The sequence below is a fragment of the Schistocerca nitens genome, chromosome 1 (assembly GCF_023898315.1).
Source record: "Schistocerca nitens isolate TAMUIC-IGC-003100 chromosome 1, iqSchNite1.1, whole genome shotgun sequence".
In the NCBI taxonomy this organism is placed as follows: Eukaryota; Metazoa; Arthropoda; class Insecta; order Orthoptera; family Acrididae; genus Schistocerca; species Schistocerca nitens.
This window is the reverse complement of record NC_064614.1, coordinates 758431212-758450984: the sequence shown is the minus strand read 5'-3', so window position 1 is coordinate 758450984 and position 19773 is coordinate 758431212. Positions and strand designations below refer to the sequence as shown.

Genomic DNA, 19773 nt, shown 5'->3' with positions numbered 1-19773 from the left:
TCATGGCACACCAAGAGGCAGTCGAAACCCTGATGGAGAACGTGATTCAGTTTCTCCAGTCCTGGGTGAGAACAATGCCCTCATGACTAAGTACCAATCAGAACTAGTACAACAGCGCTATTCTGCCACCCACCGAACCTACACAATATCCCCGTCCATCCTAAAATGGTACATCCTATGCATCTAGCTCTAACTAACATTCCATGTTCAAAGTCTGTCAAATCCTGTCATGCGGCCATAATCGCGTCGGAAACCTGTTCACATGCACCACCTGAGTCCAAATGACAGCTCCACAAATGCACTGTCTTATATACTTTGTGTACATGATACTACCATCATTTGTACATGAGCATATGGTCATACCATTACTTTTGTCACTTCACCTTATTGAGCGTGGTCAGATATAACAGTTGTGGAATCTTTACATATAACACATACCGCAGGAAACATCACATTCAAATGAGCAGCAACTGCAAAACAATTACCTGGAGGCATGTAAGGCTTCAGTGCAGCAGGAACTTTAATGCCATCATCTGTCTGGTGGACTTCCAACAAGGCACAAATGACTCTAGTAGTAGCACACATTGTTGCATTAAGCATGTGTACAAATGGAATCTGCAAAAAGTATGCCAAATGATCAAGTGAAATAGCAATGACAGCGAATCTGACTACATTACAGGGATTTCAAGTAGTATTACACCAACACTTGCGAGCTTAGTCTCAAACAAACCACAGACAAGTGATGGTAAAAATATGACTGGTGTTCATTTAGTAAGTGACCATCATAATTGTGATTTACAGACCGTGGAAATTTTCCTGACATCATTTCAGTATGCACCATATATGTGATAGTGATAAGCTACACAAAGTGCAAGATTCTGCAGCATTATTTATAAGGTGGACTGAGGAGACAGTGGGCAATTTGTAAAAGTTATTATCTCCAGTGTAAGAAACGTTTAAGAATACTTCTGTCACTTTGGAAGCTGGAAAAATGTGATCAATAATAATAATAATAATAATAATAATAATAATAATAATAATAATAATAATCACTGCTACATCGACGCTGTGTTTAATAGCCTGCTAAGGTTACTGCAGTTCACAAACCTTTCTGACTAACAAATATTAGCTCAAATCTGAAGTCACAATAACTGGCACATATGGATGAAAATATAAACAAAATGTAAACCCACGACCTGTGCATGTAAAAGTTTCCTTTGCTTCAATTAAATATGAACATTGTGAGATATAAATCTGGTTTAGTTCAAAAATACTAATGCAGTTACCATATTCACCAGAATACTACACTATGTGATTACTATTTGTTCTCTTCACAAACATATGTAAGACTGATGTTCAGAGCCCTCACTGGGATGAATTATGTGCTGGGTGACCAACCAGGGTGTATACGTAGATAAGGAAAAAAAATTCTGAATTTTTCCCGGTTATAAGTACATTTCCCCCCGGGTGAAAATACACTTTTTCCGTGTTAAGTGACAGTATACTTTCCTCGGAACTTTAGAAGTTATCAGTCCTTTGAATGGCTATGGTTTTATACACCAGCTTAGAATGTCTAGGCACTTTAGAAAATGAAACTCAGGGGGGAAACAAACACATTTTGGAAAGATCTTTGATGTGCAGCAACATGTACGCTGCATATTTTCAAATGCAAATCCCACCAAACACCACATATTACTTTCTGAAGCACTGAAACCGAGATTGCAAATGTGTGTTTGTAAGCCAGGCACAGCGCATGTCATGTGATCTCACCAGCCGATGACAGCGGACATTCAGAGCATAGGGTACATGATGATGTAAGCCAACAGCAACATCACTGTCAAGTAGCGTGAACACACAAATAGAAAATTTAATGTTTTAAATTAATATACATAGTGTTGCTATAAGAAAAGCAAAATCTTCACATATAATATTGGTCTCGAAGATCTGTGGGGATGTAGAACCACTAGCTCACCCCCCAATGATATCACTACCATACCGCAGCGAGAACATCTGTATCTTTGCCAGATCAGTTCCCTGTAGTATGCACTCTATGCTACACGCATTGTGTATATGCTGCGAAAATAAAAGTATTCATAGTAAGTGTTGGGAGTGCAAGTGATTATTTATCGTCGTAATTACCAAGCCCGCTCTCCACTACCTATAGAATAATAACCTGCCAGAGAAGCTAAGCATTCACATATAATGTTGATCTTTTCTGCACTTGTTACACTTTAAGATACGTCAAACAAATTTGTCAGTAAAATATTTACTAATGAGCTAAATGTCTGATCTTCTGGGCTTGAAATTCTTCTAAATGACTCATCCTTGAAGAGTTGATTTTTAATTGAGAGTCAAACGATCTGTGATTTAAGAAATTCATCGCACATTCTTGCACATGGTTCATCTTGCACAAAAGGAAATTTACTTTGAAAGTAAAGCCTAGTTTATACAACAACACTAGGTTGCAGGCAACTGCGCTACCAGTCACTGCGCACACGAATCACGCGTTTGCCCAACTAGGTGAAACTACACACTCTCGGCTTGTTCCAACTTTGGTGACACTAGTTGCAAGAGTTTGAGATTGGGTGTGTTCATGTTTCTCACATGTTTTATTACATTATGTCATGAAAGAAACAAGACATCAGAGGATACTCCAAGAGCATCAGAATTTCGTGAACCATAATAAAATGCATAATTTGGCTTATAGTGCACCTTCGCTTGTCCGATTACCAATGAAGTAGGAACCAACCTGATATTAAGCTTTTCAGTGTGGTTTTTGGAATGTAAATTTTCTTGGAGTACCAGTACTGTATTATCTCATGTTTGGTTCTTTATTATGGCATAATGCCATATGTGCTAGAAGATGAAAACATGCACTTGAAATGCAGCGAACAGCTAAAACTAGCCAATAGTGTGGAATTAAACACTTCGTTTCAAATAAATTGACTGTCTCAGCGGAAAAGATTAATAAAAGCCAAATTTCTATAGCAAACCGACAAAAATAACTTCATTGTTCTGCAAGGTGATTAATGCTTAACAATCAGGAAGGTGGTAATAAAATGAGATCTGAAACTAATAACATTTTAGCCCTCAGTAATTATGTGAATGTATTTTAATTCACTTGATAGCTCGCTGTCACAGAAATCCGTTTTGTTTTCAGTTGATGTAAGAGCAGTGAACAAAGAGGAAACACCAGAATCACTAAACGTAAACAAGGGACATGTGGACACCTCCCCACTACAACTCAGACTGCTCTGCGCGTCTGCCCAATATCTACAATACTTTCAACCCCCCCCCCCCCCCAAGCGTTTGAGATGAATGCCAAACTTTTTTCAAAAAATGTTCATTTTGTAGTGTACACCTTTCCGAACAGTCTTAAACATAAAACATATGTTCGAGGAAATGTAAGACATGTTATTTGGTCTTAAGTGTGCCGAAGTGCAGTGCCACGCCTCTTCACACAGCGTTCTTCTATCGCACATCATTGTATTTCGTTCCGTGGAATTCAAACGTGTATATTTTGTAATCGATACCATCAAACTGTGTTCACAACAGTGGCAATTAAAATGTCCTGTGGTGCCTCTCCTACCCCCACTTGGTCAGTCTGACATCCTGCCCCTCTTAAAGAAAAACTTTTAGTTAATACTGGATGGGATTATTTGTTACCAGGAGAACGAGAAATCTTCAGAAAATTTGCACTCTTTATTAGCTAATAACTTGTTGTTTTGTGTGACATAACATTAAGTATAGGCTACACAAAACAATAAAGAGACAAGTAAGACAGTACACATTTCTTCAATTCTTACATCCTAGCATTTTTTTCTCTCTACTCTTGCTATAGCTTTACATGGCTTGCTTTCCTTTCTGTGAAAGAATCTATTAGCTCATCAAAGTTTGTCAAACATTTTGCTACATGAAGAACCGAAATATTGTAGTATAATAGTGAAAAAGCTGTTAATACAAATAGTAGCCAAGACTGATATGATTTCTTGATCTGATTACATCTATTTTGTCACGGTCTGCTAGATGAAACGAAATAGGCCTGTCTAATATTGCAGCAGTTGTAACACACATAAAATAAATGAGACTGTTTTGGCACAAAGTACGTGGTCGAGCTATTTAGACACACTCTTACGTCCTCCTATTTCGTGCACAATGGCCAGTATTACAATCAGACAGACAGCGTAGCAATGGGTAGCCCGTTGGCTCCAGCTGTTGCAAACCTCTTCATGGAGAATTTTGAGGATATTGCCATAGATACTGCACGATCGAAGCCGAAGTGTTTCTTTTGATACGTTGACGACACGTTCGTCATTTGGCCACACGGACGCGAGAAACGAGACGAGTTTTTGGAACACCTCAATGGCATCAACAGTAATATTCAGTTGACCATGGAGGTGGAAAAAGATAATGAACTGAACTTCCTTGATGTCCTTGTCCACCATAAGGGTGCCTTGGCCACAGCGTCTACAGAAAACCCACCCACACAGACCTGTACCTGCACGTCACCAGCCATCATCATCCAGCACAGAAGCGCACATTATTACAAACATTGGTTCATCGTGAAAGAGTAATATCAGACGACGATAACCTGCTCCATGAACTGAGCCACCTATGCAAGGTTTTCAGGAATAACGGCAACAGCGCCCATCAAGTGAAAGAAGTGATTTCTGGGAAATATCAGAATAAGACCACCGATGAAGAGCAGGAAAAGAAATGAGAGATGCAGCTTATCGTACTCCAGACCATAAGGTCTGGGGTTGCACTAGTGTGTCTTGGACAAATGCACTCTACAAGACAGCATTCACCAGGTCTACGTCGTACACGCAAACGACCATCACTTGCGAGCATGGAGAGAGTGCTTTCACCGCTGAAGACCATAGCGCCTCATTCCATCTTCCAACTGATCCTCTGATGGCACCAGTCGAGTTGTGCATGTCAATGCTGTGGCATGGTGAGAGTGGAAGATGGGCTAGAGGTGTGCGTGCCTGTAATCCCACTACTAATAACCTATTCACAACAGTTCGCGTTGACTCATCTGGACTCACAAGCCCTCTTATCTGTGCTGTGGTAGTTGTGATACCCTTACAATATGACAATCCTGGTGGGCGTTAATCTTGCGTGGACATTAAGAACATTAAGACAAGGTGTGAGAATGTCCACGTGACCATTGATACCAGAATCATTGTACATCTGACGCAGCACGTTCGTCTTATGTGGCAATTCTCTGAAAGGATCATCCCGTCACTTGAAAGGCCACTACTTTACCCTTTTAAACTTACTCAGTTGACTGTACAAAGCATGAGTGCGTCTGTGTGGCACGATTGCCTGCTTGCTTCACACGCTTGCACCACACTAAGGCTTCTGGCTGTGAGCATTCCCTGTTAAAGGGTAGACATAGATGGTGCTCTAGTTATTATGCCACAACACTATCTGTTGGTGGACGGCACTGAAATCATCATCAGTACCTCTACTATCCCTCAGGAGGCATATACATCATAGGATCAACATCAATGTTATCTTTCCAGGTGTACGAACTTCCTCTGCCCTCAGCATGGCATGCAGAGAGCACATCTGTAGCAGTGAAAGGGATAGTAAAATTTCAAATACCAAATAGGGTTCACTTTGATTTACATGGCTAACAGTAAGTCAGTTCCAGAGCACTGCATTCATATGAATGGAAAACGAATATTTTGATCTTATATTAAGAATATAAGAAAACTGTACCAAATAAAGGATTAAAGAGTAGTTTCAAGTACAAAATAATAGCAAAGGGCATCAGTTATCTTCGTTGATCAATATTTTCACTTATATGATACTAGGAAGATTCATACAAAGAAATGTAGGCATTCAATTGTGTGAAATGACATTTACTGATAATGCCAGAAAATATGAAAAGATTGGCAAACTACCCAATAACAATGAGATTCAATTCCCTGCTCTACCAAAGACAGAAAGAAAAGAAACCACTAAGAGAGTATACTTCCAAATACCGTGAAAGTTTGATTGAAAATAGCAGAAAATGATTATGCAGCATCCATATATTTGTGTTCATTTTAAATTTTTTTAAGTAAGTCGAACATGAGCACTAGATTACAACAATGAAAACCACGATAAAAGAATGGCAAGAACTTACCGAAGGCAAAATTGCAGTAGTAAGCTGCTGAGAGGCGCTACAATGAATGCCAACAGCTCTATGTACAAAACTTATCAGAAACAAGATACTGAAAAAATGAGACGTGTAATTGAAGGAATAAGAAACAATGAGATCTGAGCACTCCAGCAAGCACAGAGACAAGGCACAATGGATAAACAACCTTAAAATTGTTTTAAAATTTATGGGTGCAGAAAAAAGTTTAGCTCATGTTTGGTCTGCAGTACTCTAATATGAAACAGTTACAAATAGTCAGGAACAGTTTATTTAAAGCATCACAAATGGAAACTTACAGCAGTGTTCATCTTTTTTGTTTTACCATATCGAACAAGCAACCTTCTTGCCTGGTAATCAAGGCAATTGCTGCATGAGACAAGTTCACGGAAGGCACCTGGGACAAGATGAGGAAATTTATTACATATATTTCCACAACAATTGCGTTTTTTAAATATAATACTGACAATGAACATGTGAGGATATGTAAATAATTTATTTCTAATTGTAGATGGTAAGCAACTTTCAAAATGAGTTGAAGACACAATTCATATTAACTATCTATCTAAATAAGTGATTTATTGATCCATGGTAATAGTAAATAAGAACATATTCATTATCAGGTTGCTGCTCATTTTGATACATTGAGAAATATCTCACCAGAACCAGGGAACCAAGCTTCAATATCCCATTTCTTGGCAGCTGCATGGTTCAAAGCACCAGACACGATATTTACTACTCTATATGGAATTTCGAGTTTTTTGCAGAACTCCTCAGCATTTCCTAACATTTCTTCCATCATTTCCCATGATTTATTGTCGTAAGGAGAAGTGAGGCAAAATTGCTCTACCTGTAAAAATAAGCTCATATAATACAGTGAAATATTAATTTAATTTCAGATAATCACTAACAATAACTGGTAACTGCATTATTCATCATTACAAAAAAAAACTTCGGTTTCAATTAAGCTGCTAATACAATACATACATGCGTATAAAATCAACAGATTTCTATTTGAAAAGGAATACGCTGCAGTTCGTTAAAAAATACAAGTCAATGACTGATCAGATTTATCACTGTGAACCTCAATATGTTGATTTTCAGTGCTTACAAGGGAACCTCCCCATCGCACCCCCCTCAGATTTAGTTATAATTTGCCACAGTGGATAGGCCTTGAAGAACTGAACACAGATCAATTGAGAAAACAGGAAGAAGTTGTATGGAACTATGAAAAAATAAGCAAAATATACAAACTGAGTAGTCCATGCGCAAGATAGGCAACATCAAGCATAGTGTCAGCTCGGGAGCGCCGTGGTCCCGTGGTTAGCGTGCGCAGCTGAAGAACAAGAGGTCCTTGGTTCGAGCCTTCCCTCAAGTGAAAAGTTTAATTTTTATTTTCATACAATTATCAAAGTTCAGGCACTCACACATAATCAACTTCGCTCTCCAAAATTCCAGGACATGTTCAGATTTGCTTGGACATATGCAGCATTTGACAGTCTACATAAGGAAAAATTTGAAAATGTTAAAAACATATGTTTTGACAGAGCACAGGGAAAACTGTGCGACTGCGAAACTGTTGCATTCATTTGTTGCTGTTTATGTGACAAACTCTTATGTTTTCATTACTTTTTTGGGAGTGATTATCACATCCACAAGAAAAGCTAAATTGAGCAAGGTAGAAGAATCTTTTTACCCATTCACCAAGTGTACAAGTTAGGTGGGTCGACAACATATTCCTGTCATGTGACGGACATGCCGTCACCTGTGTCGTATAGAATATATCAGACGTGTTTTCCTGTTGAGGAATCGGTTGACCTATGACCTTGCAATGAAATGTTTTCGGTTCCCGTTGGAGAGGCATGTCCTTTCGTCTACTAATCGCACGGTTTTGCGGTGAGGTCGCAAAACACAGACCCTAAACTTACAGTGAACAGAGACGTCAATGAACGAACAGGCAGATCATAACTTTGCGAAAATAAAGAAAGAAAATTTTTCACTCGAGGGAAGACTTGAACCAAGGACCTCTTGTTCTTCAGCTGCTCACACTAACCACGGGACCATGGCGCTACCGAGCTGACACTATGCTTTATGTTGCCTATCTTGCGCATGGACTACTCAGTTTGTATATTTTGCCTATTTTTTTCATAGTTCCACACAACTTCTTCCTGTTTTCTCGATTGATCTGTGTTCAGTTTTTCAAGGCCTATCCACTGTGCCAGCTTATAACTAATTCTGAGGGGGGTGCGATGGGGAGGTTCCCTTGTTAGTGACAGACACACAATGACCACATGTCACACATACTGACCATTGTTACTGTACCACTACACACCTAAGGTAACACCCATTTTGTTGCCTTATAATCTAATCTACTATTTAACTTAGTTGTAAATAAATGCTTAAAAAATTGTACAGTTAGAAAAAAATCATTTTAATATTTTCTTTATGAGTGACATACAGTGTACTACTTCATCACAAAGGGGTTATAACAGAGGATTATTTATGCACACTTGTATTTGATTAATGTGCTACCTGCATTATACATCTCATTCTTTTTTAAGTTTCTTATTTTATTGTATGGAATATTTGCTACGTTAATATAAAATTGGTGACAAAAGAGTAAAAACATGATTCCATATACTGTGTGTATTTGTATAAATTTCTGTTGTGATTGTATGTAATGTATGTCGCAAAAAGATCTGTGTATTTTACACAATATTATGGTCCAGTTAGACACATTAATAATATCTGTAAGATTTTGCAACAGCAGAAGATGAACTTGTTAAAACAAGAGACTGTGGGTAGCCATGCAGGTGTGTGAATGTGTCAGTCGAATGGTATGCTCTAATTCTGGGAACGTTAATATGGATGAGAGGGAATATGAAGTCAAGACTTAATATGAGCTGGGAACTATTTTGGATGACGTGGAAGAGGAGAACTGACACGTGTTTTTCTGAACAGGGTTGATTTTGGAGGGCCATTCACAAGTTTTGTTTGCAACGAAAGATTGAATAAATGTGCACGTTTCATAACAATAAACTTGAAGTGGATAGGTACACTGTATCCAGATATACAAGTTTCACCTAACATTCAAACCTAAAAATCCCATTCTGACATTTCTATGCCTACAAAAGCCTCAAATATATTGAAAGAGGACTAAGTATCATCTTTACAGCAATGATCTTCAAAAATGATATTTTCAAATAATTAACTTAAAATCTAGCAAAAGGGTGTATGTATTTGTTGTCAACAGCCGTCTTCGGCTGTCCATCACAAGACACAGGTACTATGCAGCATTAGCGAGCAGTCACCCATCACAGACACAATATGATGGTACGTCTTTGCAGTTCCATCACTTTTCTGGAACCAGCAGTCTCAACAAGCAATAACATGAGTGCTATGCATTTTATCAGATTTAAACTTGACACTTTAACAGCTAGTCACCGTCTTTTGATTGTAGAATTAATCAAAATATCCTCAAACAATGGAAGCTCCAGGTAGCAGTATCAACAATGTAGGAAAAGATAGATTGCTAGTTACTGTAAAAAAGACATGTCAAATTGCAGGAATGGTATGTGTGTGTGTGTGTGTGTGTGTGTGTGTGTGTGTGTGTGTGCGCGCGCGCACGCGCGCATTTTACTGACAACTGACAAAGGCTGTGGCCAAAAGCTTTATGTGAGTGTCTTTTAACTGTGTCTGCCAGCAACTTGAAACGTCTTCTTTATGGTCAGTAGCAATCTGTCTTTTCCTACATTGATAAAGTATCGTCGTTCAGATAAAAGAGGAATCTTTATTTTTGAAGCCGAACATAGCAAATTACTTTAGCTTCACTATATCATGTCATACAACTGCAATTCGCACATTGCTTTACAGTTTGAATACTTCACATTTTTTTGGATTAGAGTTTCCTTAAATTCTTTCTTGCAGGACATCCTATGATACCACACTACCCTGTGCGTGGGTGGCAACTCTGAAATCTTCAATACAAATCCCATTCTTGATTGCAGATTACGATTCTATGGCAAAATCTACATATATTTTGTCTGAAGCATTTTCTTCATTTCACCACAGATCACTCTGTAATTGGAGGAATAGAAATGGGTACACAATAATAATTTACAACACACTACTCAAAGGCTCTTGAATATCCAAAGGCTTGTCGAGACTCCACCTCCATGCTGCGAGGGAGGACAGGCTAGTATTTCACAACTTCGAATTGGAAACCCCATTCACAATGTTGTATTCTTCCAATATACAGAACAGAGAATTACTCGACGTGCCACTATGGCTGTGGCTCGGAGCAAACTACTCTGCTTTTACAATCAGAGTAAGTGTTCAAACTTAGTACTGCCAACTTCACCACACTTTGTGATCTGCTTTTCAAATGACCGTACACAGGACGCGAGCATATCTGCAGGAATGTCAACACAAGTGTTTCTTATGTGGTCTACCATGTCTTCACAGCCTGCTGCCACTTGCTAGCAAACCTTGTCTTTTAAATATCCCCACAAAAAGAAATCCGGCAACGTCAAATCTGGAGACGTAGCAGGTCAGTGAACAGGGACACCTCTGCTGATCCACAGACCAATGTAAACACAGTCTAATACCTCTCGCACTTCAATTGCATGATGTGCTGGGCAACATGATGTATGTTGTCAAACATATAGGGTAACATCCTACAGCAGTACTGGTAGTTTCTGTACCAAAAATGTTTGGTATTCGAGTCCATTCAACATGCCGGTGATAAAATATCGACCAATGAATTTGTTCCCCATGAAGCCACACCATATGTTAACCGACCACAGACATTGATAGTCAACTTGCCTTAATCAGTGGGGATTGTCTATACTCCAGTAATGCATGTTATGCTTGTTACTGCTACCATGGTTTGTGAATGAAGACTCATCGAGAAATTGTACCTCGGCAAGGAACGTGGGGGTCATTAGCATTTGTTGATGAGCACAATCACAAAATACTATCTGGTTGTGTAAATCGGCGCCATGAAGTTCTTGATGCAGTGACATGTGGTATGGATGATACTTAGGACGATGCAGTATTGTGACAATACTACCTCTGGACACACCGGAATTGTGGTGTAAGCCGAGCGCTTGTATGTTGATTGTGATGCACTGCCACTAGTACAGTTATTTCATTAGCTTCTCCTGTAACATGTTTGCTTTGTTTCCTTTTGACAGTCTGTAAGCTGCCATCAGCCACAAAGGCACTGTAAAGACCTTTAAAAGAAAGAACGAGAGTGAGTTTTCCCCGGAAAACGCTCGGCATACAAAGCAACATCAGCCTCAACATTTCTCCTACATTCTCCGTAAGTCAGGATCATTTCAATTCTTTCTTCTGTGGTTGCAACATTCATCGTCCACTTACACGTCTGTTCTCCAAATGATAGGTAGGTATGCAGGCAATAAAAACTGCACAAGTATTGTAATGTTTAGAGCTGCTATCTGTTCTATGACTGTATGATATGGGAGCTCTGGTTACAGTAGACTGCCTGTTATGATACACTGTAGTCTGCTATATGGCCATGGTTGCACGTCAAGTAGTCCCCTGTTTGGAGAAATACGTTTCAGATAGGGTTCCAACTAGAGTTATGAAATACTGGCCTGTTCTACCCTCACAGCATGGAGGTGGGGTCTCATGTGCGATTGGATATTGAAGGGACACTGAGTAGCATGTTGTAAATTACAGTTGTGTACCCATTCCTATTCCTCTGATTACAATGCCATCTTTGGTGCCCAAGCTCCTTCATTCATTTCCAGTATTCTTTTCTCTTTTGGGTCCACATCTTCCTTGTCTTCCGTTTCTTCTTCCCCTCAAAACCTATGGGTATCAGTAGTTTCTTCCTTAAGTTTTATAACACTCCCAGATATCTCTAGGAGAAATTTCCAATTCTTGTAGATCTCACTGTGAATGATACTCCTTTGGTTTTCTTACCTTGAAAGTAGGTTACTATCCTTGTGGTTGTGGTATCTTCTGTATTCACTGTTGTTTTTATGGGACCATTTTTCTTTAAATCTCTCTTTGGCCTCAAGTTCCTCCACTAGAGCTTTTTTGTTCACTGTAAGAGTCTGTGTTGCATATAGGGCCTCCAATCCAGTAAGGGCGCAATAGTGCCTAATTTTGCATTTAAAGATGTCAGTCTAATTATTATCGATGCCTTTAACTGGTTGGTAGGCCATTCCCATTTTGTTAATGCATGAAAAAATCTCCAACAGGTTAGTCTCTATCCACTCACCTATGTATTTAAACTTTTCTATTTGTTTCTTTTTTCTTAGTCCAACCTCCAGTTCTCTTGGCACTGATTTTGTGTTTGTGCTTTCTCAAAGGAGATTTGGAGCCCAGCCTTCACTGCCTGCATTTACAGTTAGCCAAGCTGTTTTGCTGCCATATATATTGAGTCTGAAAAGACCATGTGCAAAGGTTAGACAGTTAATGGTAAGATTCATATACCTGTAGCCTAGCCTTACCCCATTTTCTACCCGTGAATTGCTCATTCCTTCCTGAAACTGACGAATTTCTCCACGAATTCCCTGTTCCCAAGTTTCAGATATGAAAAGATGGACTTCAGACTCATAGTCTGCACAGCATGTGATTGCCCCTTCCTAAAACCTCCTCAGTAGTCCCTCAATTGTATATGGATTTGTTATTCTGCCCTATTCTGTAGAGATTTTGAGAGAATCTTGTAAGAAATTAGCAGGAGAGAGATGTCACAGTAGTTGTTCACATTTGCTCTGCCCCTTTCCTAGGAAATGGATGCATTACGGCAGAAATCCATCCACTTGGAAGTCTTTGACTGTCCCATATGTCTTGAATAATTGCAACACGATTATTGACTGACATCGCCCCTGCATACTTCCACAGTTCACCAATTATCAGACCTTCACCCAAAGTTCTGCTGTTCTTCACTGCTTAGATGATCTTCCTGATTTCTTCCTTTATCAATGGAGACAAATTTAAGTGGATGTTTGGATTGTTTTCACAAACAAATGCACTCTCTGGAACCTCACAGTTGATTAGACGTTCAAAATAACTTGCTAGAATCTGGCAATAATAACTTTGTCACTGTTGCAATCTTCAAACTGTAGGCTCGGAGGTTCGAGTTTGTTGAAACTGTGCTTGAAGCTTTTATTGATGTTCCATGTGTTATTTTCCTGTCAGTCTTGCTCAATCAGTATCAGTTGATTCTTATCAAATACACACTTCACCTTGTATATCATTTTTGATGCAGATTTCCCATGTTTAGAAACATGAGCATTTTTCTGGACTTTCCATTTCTACCATGCAACTTGTCTCAGCTGACTGCTACATCACACCCATTATCCCACCAACTAATCTTTCTTAATTTCGTGAATAGGGCAGTCTCCTTAATTGCTCTAACTGGAGCCTTTATAGTTGCTCCCAATTTTCCAGATTTAAAATTTCCATGGGCAAATTCTTGGTTCCTCTGTAGCTTGTCCCTGTTAAACTTACTTTTTCTGGGAGTGACTTCTGTGGTATTTCTTATAATTAGTTTTACTTTGATCTTTGAAAGGTAGTGATCTAAGGATAGCCTGGCATTTCTCATAACTTTTACATTCTGGATCTCTTTTGCTCCTTCTGCACGATGTCAACATGATCAATTTGGATTCACAAAGATAGCAGTTTGGAGATGTCCTGGTCTTCTGTTTTCTGGGGAGCTGTTTGAAAGCAACTGACTTTAGAACCAGACTGAACAGTCTGCATAACTTCACTAGCCTCTCTCGAATGTGACTGGTTCACCTGTGAACTGGATAGCTGGCAATAATATTTTGACATTTTCTTTAATCGTCAGCTGGGCATTAAATTACTCAAGCAGAAGGATAATGTGTTTGTCAACTACCTTTCAGATGTTATCTTTTAGCACCTCCCAGAATGAGTCTGTTCCTTCCTGGTCCTTTTTATTTGCCTGATTGGCGCATTTATGTTCACCATTGTGCTAACTCTATCTGCACACCAAAATGGAAGTAATCAAACAAAAATCTTCCACTGACAACAAATCCATTGCCTAAGTGTGGAATAATTTTTACTTTACTAGTTTTGGCTTTAAAGACTCTATAATGTTGTGACTTGAAGCAAAGTTCATCCATGAATCTTGTTCCCCAAACTGCTGTGATCCAGTTTGTCAGTCATAAGAGTTTGTTTTGAATGTAGCAAAAAAGTTAAAGTATTTGTGCCTGATCTTTCTCAGTCTCCGATACTTTCAAGCATGTCGGTGCATATTCCCAACAATCCAAAAACCTGCTTGTGTCATTCAAGGGGGTGGTAGTAGCTACTGCAAAACTGCCCTCCATGTTTGAAAAAGCTGAATAACTGCAGGTGGAGACTGGTGACGTTTCACACAGACCAAGATGCTGCAAAGATTGTAAGCCTTGGCAAAAGCCTGATGTTTGGCTTTGGCTGGTGTGTTAAGTCTGCGAGGGTTCTTTTATTTCACTCAAGTCCACCAGCAAGCCATTGGGGACTTTTCTAGTATTACCTCTCACCTTGCTATGCCAGTTAGTAGGTTATTGTCATTATTAATTTTCATGTTTTGTGAACTGAGAGAAAGGGGAGGGAGGGAGGGAGGGAGGGAGGGAGGGAGGGAGGGAGGGAGGGAGGGAGGGGTAGGGGGAGAGGGAGGAGTAGGGAGGAGTAGGGAGGGAGAGATTTCCAGTGTAACAAGAGGCCAGAAATTACATCTCATGCGATAATAATGTGGCCCGCAGAGTCCTATGGAGAAAGTTGAACAAACACATGTGCATTTTCCACAGCTAGAGGTTAATTGTTACCACCACTGTCTTAATCTCATTGACATGTAGATTATATTCCTGGAACTGTGATTTCCATACCGTAGACAGTTCAGTCACCAAAACTTTTCTTAATGATCTTCGTTATACACTGAAGTGTCAAATGCCTGGTATGGGCATGCATATTCAAATACAGACATATGTAAACAGGCGGAATATGGCACTGTGGTTGGCAATGCCTATATACGAAGACAAGTATCTGGCGCAGATGTTAGATTGGTTACTGCAGCTACAATGGCACGTTATCAAGATTTAAGTGAGTTTGAATGTGTGTTATAGTTGGCGCACAAGCGATTGGACACAGCATCTGAGGTAGTGATGAAGTGGGGATTTTCTCGTATGACAATTTCACAAGTGTACCGTGAATATCAGGAAACCAGTAAAACATCAAATCTCCGACATCACAGCGGCTAGAAAAAGATCCTGCAAGAATGGGACCAACAATGACTGAAGAGAATCATTCAACGTGACAGAAGTGCAACCCTTCCGCAAATTGCAGCGGACTTTAATGCTGGGCCATCAACAATTGTCAGCATGCAAACCATTCAATGAAACATCATCAATATGGGCTTTCAGAGCCAAAGGTCCCCTCGCGTACCCTTGACAACTGCATGACACAATGTTTTACACGATCAAGAGCCCGTTTCGTCTGGTGACCGTGTCGAGAAGAAGGCGCGCCAACATCCAGCTTCTGCAACAGCGACAGCTTCAAACCTTCAATCAGCCAACAAGGAAGACTGGAAGCACGTAGTTTTAGAACTGTATGGCAGACCTCAGCTTTTCAAACTTTTAAAATTGTTGCATCACAAAATTACAGCTACTTAGCATGAACCTTTGTTGCTCATTGCCCCAATTGCATTGCCAAGCAGGGTCCCTTCCTTTTCCGAAATGAGCCCGAGTGTCGTTGAAATTCAAACGCCAGCATCATTCGATTTCACTGCTTTAATTTCAAAGTTCAGTTAAGGTATTCATAGCTGGCTACAATATTTAGATTGCACAAGCACAAATTAAGAGTGTGAGTTTTGTTACCGTATTTTAGTTACCTGTGACTGCAGCTCAGCTTGGTACGTACTAAATTTTACTATTGTTAATTGTTCAGAATCATTTAATTCAACTTCAAAGTTAAATCTCTTATTTCTAAATTGCGTAGATTCAAGCAGCTTTTGAAATGATTGTTGAGGTAGTCCAAGACTAACTGTATTTTACTGAATTGCAATGTGCTTCAGAAAGAAAGCTCACTATTAACATCAGTCACTAAATTAGCTTTTGATTTTCCGGTTTTATTAATTCTTTTGCTAAATTAAGTCAGAGTGTAGCGAAATTTATTACTTTTGACAAACTTTCAGTTTTCACACTACACGTGTCAACCTTCAGTTGCCACGCTTCTAGTGCTAATTATATGTGTAATAACCTTTCTTTTTCAGTTACTGTAGTAATTGTCCTTAGGACTGGCGACCGTAATTTCCCCCAAATCTCAAATATCTAATTAGCGCTAGTTAATTGTTAATGTAACGGCCGCACATTTACTTTCTTTATTAACTTTACCCCTTTTCAAAATTAATTTCCACCAGTTTCATTTGCAATTTTCCTTTCATTTAGATGTAACCCTTTCCTCCCTCTTTACCAACAAATTAACTTCGGTGACGACTGCTTTTCCCAAATTTCATTAGGTACACGCGGTTTAATTTTTCACTGTCATTAAGGTCGATAAGTGATGGGGAGGTTACACGTGGCGACCTGGTGACAGGACAATCTTCGGATTTGAGGTTGTTCTGGACACGAATTTTGCATTGTGCAAATCTCGTAACAAAGTACTGGTTACGAAATGGTTGATATGTCAGCGAGAATATTAGTGTGAGGAATCTTAATTAGATTTGAGATTTGGCATGTATATTGAAAATTATTAAAATGAGTGAAGGCAACAATTAACAAAATTTGGTAGACTTGGATACGGAGCAATCGGTCGAACCGTGGGAAACGCGCACCGCGGTACCCATTGTTCAAAGGCAGGCGGCTAGCATGAAAGACCTGACTGCCGAAACGCAACAAAGAGCAGAAATGGAATTCCAAACTTGAGAAAATGTTTCGGAATCGGAAGTGAAAATCAAATCTGAATCCCTTGATGACGAATACGGGGGGACAATTAAAGAGGAAGCCGCTACGGAAGTAAAACCGGTAGTTTCCAGGAATTTAACTGATTTATTGAATGTTTTGATTAACGAAATCAAGAGTCAATCGGCAGAAATTAAAGCTCTGTCTGCCAAGCAAGAAGATCAGGCTGCCAAGCAAGAAGCTCAGGCTGCCAAGCAAGAAGCTCAGTTTGAAAAAATTGAACGGAAGCTAGATAATCAGAACAAAGCTATTAACGTTGTTAACAACAATGTTGGAGTTGTTAACACAAAAGTTGATAAAATCAAAGAAGATATTGTTGTAATTAATACCGAAATCGGTAATCTTAAACAGAAAATGATAGGCGTTCAGGCGGAAATTGCGAGCATAAATACTCGTTTTTATTCCGAAGTTAGCAGAATCGATAAAAGTGTAGGAGAAGCAGTTGCTCCGATCATCGAGAATAAGGTGACGGAACAAATTCAATTAGTGAAAAAAAGAGGATCAAAAGAAGATGGAAACTTTAGAGGCTTTAGTATCCGAAGTAGATACCAAAGCGACGAAGCAGGCTAATACCTGCGAAGAAAAAAAAAGGGAAGTAGAAACGCTTGCGACAACCACTTGCCAAGTAATTACGAGAGTGTCGGAATTAGAAAAGAAACTTGACGAATTAACAGAGCTATGTGACAACCTGTGCACATAGTTCGGAATTGTTGACGAAAGAGTAGCGGTTTGACCCCTTGAAAAAAGGCGGTATACACGCGACGGATTTCATTAAAAATTGTGAAAGAGTTTTACCCAGATCATGGACTAATGAGAGAAAAATTAATGCGGTTATTGATGTGCTGGCTGGTGATGCCAAGCGTTGGGGCTTAAACCTCAACATTACGAACCTGACTTTTGAAGAGTTTAAAAATTTGTTTCTGGCTGAATACTGGTCAGAGCAAAAACAGCAAAGTGTCTGGCGCGAATTTGTCGTTTCGAGGCCTTTCGATGCGAATTCGTGCGGCTCGATGAAGGAGTTTTGTGAGGGCTGGATCCGCAAGTTGGAATATTTGCGTGATCGCCGCACGGAATCCGAAATAGTCTGGGAACTCTACAAGAAGTTTCCAGATGATACAAAACGCTGCGTAGGAAGCAATTACAAGACAATCAATGATTTCCTGGAAAGAGTTGAGGACGAGGACAATTGGCGCAATAATCGCGACAGTGGTAGACGCCGTGGTAACAACAACGGGAACCACAACAACGATAACCATGGGAACAATGCATACCGCAACCATGGCAGCAATAACAATATTGGTTCGGGCCGTAATGACAATCGGTACAATGCAAATAATAACAGGAATGACGGAAACCAGTATCATACTAGTGTGATACGGGCTTTGCAGAATAGTAATAACGCCAGAGGGTGTGATCAGCCACCTCAGCAGCATCCGGGGAGCGTATCTGCTGGGACGAGACAGGGAAACCATTAGCCGCACCGGTGAGGGGCCGACCGGGCGTGGAGAAATTTTGGAGGCCCAATAACAGGAGAAAACCCAGGTGTCGTCGTTATGAAAATTCCGCATGGAATAATCAACGGCGGGAGAGTGTGCCAGTGTTAGGAGAAAGGAGTGCACCCACAAGTAGTAGATCAGCTGTAGACACGGCAGTAGAAAATACATTCACTGTCAGTGAGAACAATTTAAGTAGTGTTCCGGAAATCGATTATAAAGTGGAAGCTGTAACACCCACAGCGGAACTGGAGATTGAGTTAAAGAATGAGTTGCAAGTGTTGAGAGAAGATCAGATGTCGGATAAAACGTCCGTCATCGAGCGAGGGGATGCAGAGAAGGATGAGATCTGGTTAAGGCAGTTCGGTCGCTTATACGACGAACTAAGAGATTATAAGGGTCTGTATGGGAGAAGTGTTTATGGGGAGCGCGTGCAGGATTTGCTGCGTCTCGTCCCGCAGGAAGATAGTGTTTGTGAAGTGATAGAAAGTTCTGGCCCTAGCCGGCAGACTTTACCGAAAGTTATAGTGGTAGAAGTAGCCGACCCATCCGACGCAAACCTCCAGTTTAAACATTGCGAGAGTATTAAGGAGAAAGATTACGAAAATTTTAGTTATAGCCGGACACGATTGGTAGAAAAGCACATAGATTACAGCGTGTATGAGGTTAGAGCTGACATTATACGGTCAGACGATAGCAGTGTGGGTTGCGCAGATCTAGAGGAAGTAATTGCAGATACTACTGGGCACATTCCGCCAGGTAGATTGGCAGATGAGATCAATCTGACCAAAGAGGAATCAACAAAGGTGACAATTAATGAATTGATAGCAAAGCAACACTCACTAGTTGACGAGTTACAGGAGAAGGTTTCGGTATTGGAGGCAAAGCTACAGACTAAGCCTCAGGACAAACATGTTGAAATTAAAACTGTATGTGAACAGAGGCTGAAAAGGCCGCCAGATAAGCCGGATTTAGGATCAAAGCCGGATTTTTTTTCTGGAATGACCTGGATATAGACGAGGATTTACTGTTGCAAAATAAAGAAACAGTCGAGGACAAGTGTAGACAGATAGTAGTGTCTGTTAATATGCACGACCTACAACGAAACGTGTTGATTGACACCGGTGCAGAATTGAGTGCTGTATCTGGGAAAATATTTGAGTTACTGAAAGACAGACCTGGCGTCGTAGTTATGCCAGTA

General features: G+C 39.9%; 1 protein-coding gene across 3 annotated transcripts in view; it reads right to left on the bottom strand.

Annotated features, from left to right (window-relative positions):
• The window catches only part of LOC126260924 (serine--tRNA ligase, cytoplasmic), a 66087-nt gene that overhangs the window by 2758 nt on the left and 43556 nt on the right, over positions 1-19773 (bottom strand). For all 3 annotated transcript variants that reach the window (XM_049958428.1, XM_049958419.1, XM_049958436.1), the window contains 3 exons: positions 6809-6998; positions 6448-6545; positions 486-615 (listed from right to left, as the gene is read on the bottom strand). In XM_049958428.1, coding sequence (XP_049814385.1) covers positions 486-615; positions 6448-6545; positions 6809-6998 — 418 coding nt within the window. The remainder of the gene's footprint in view (positions 1-485; positions 616-6447; positions 6546-6808; positions 6999-19773) is intronic.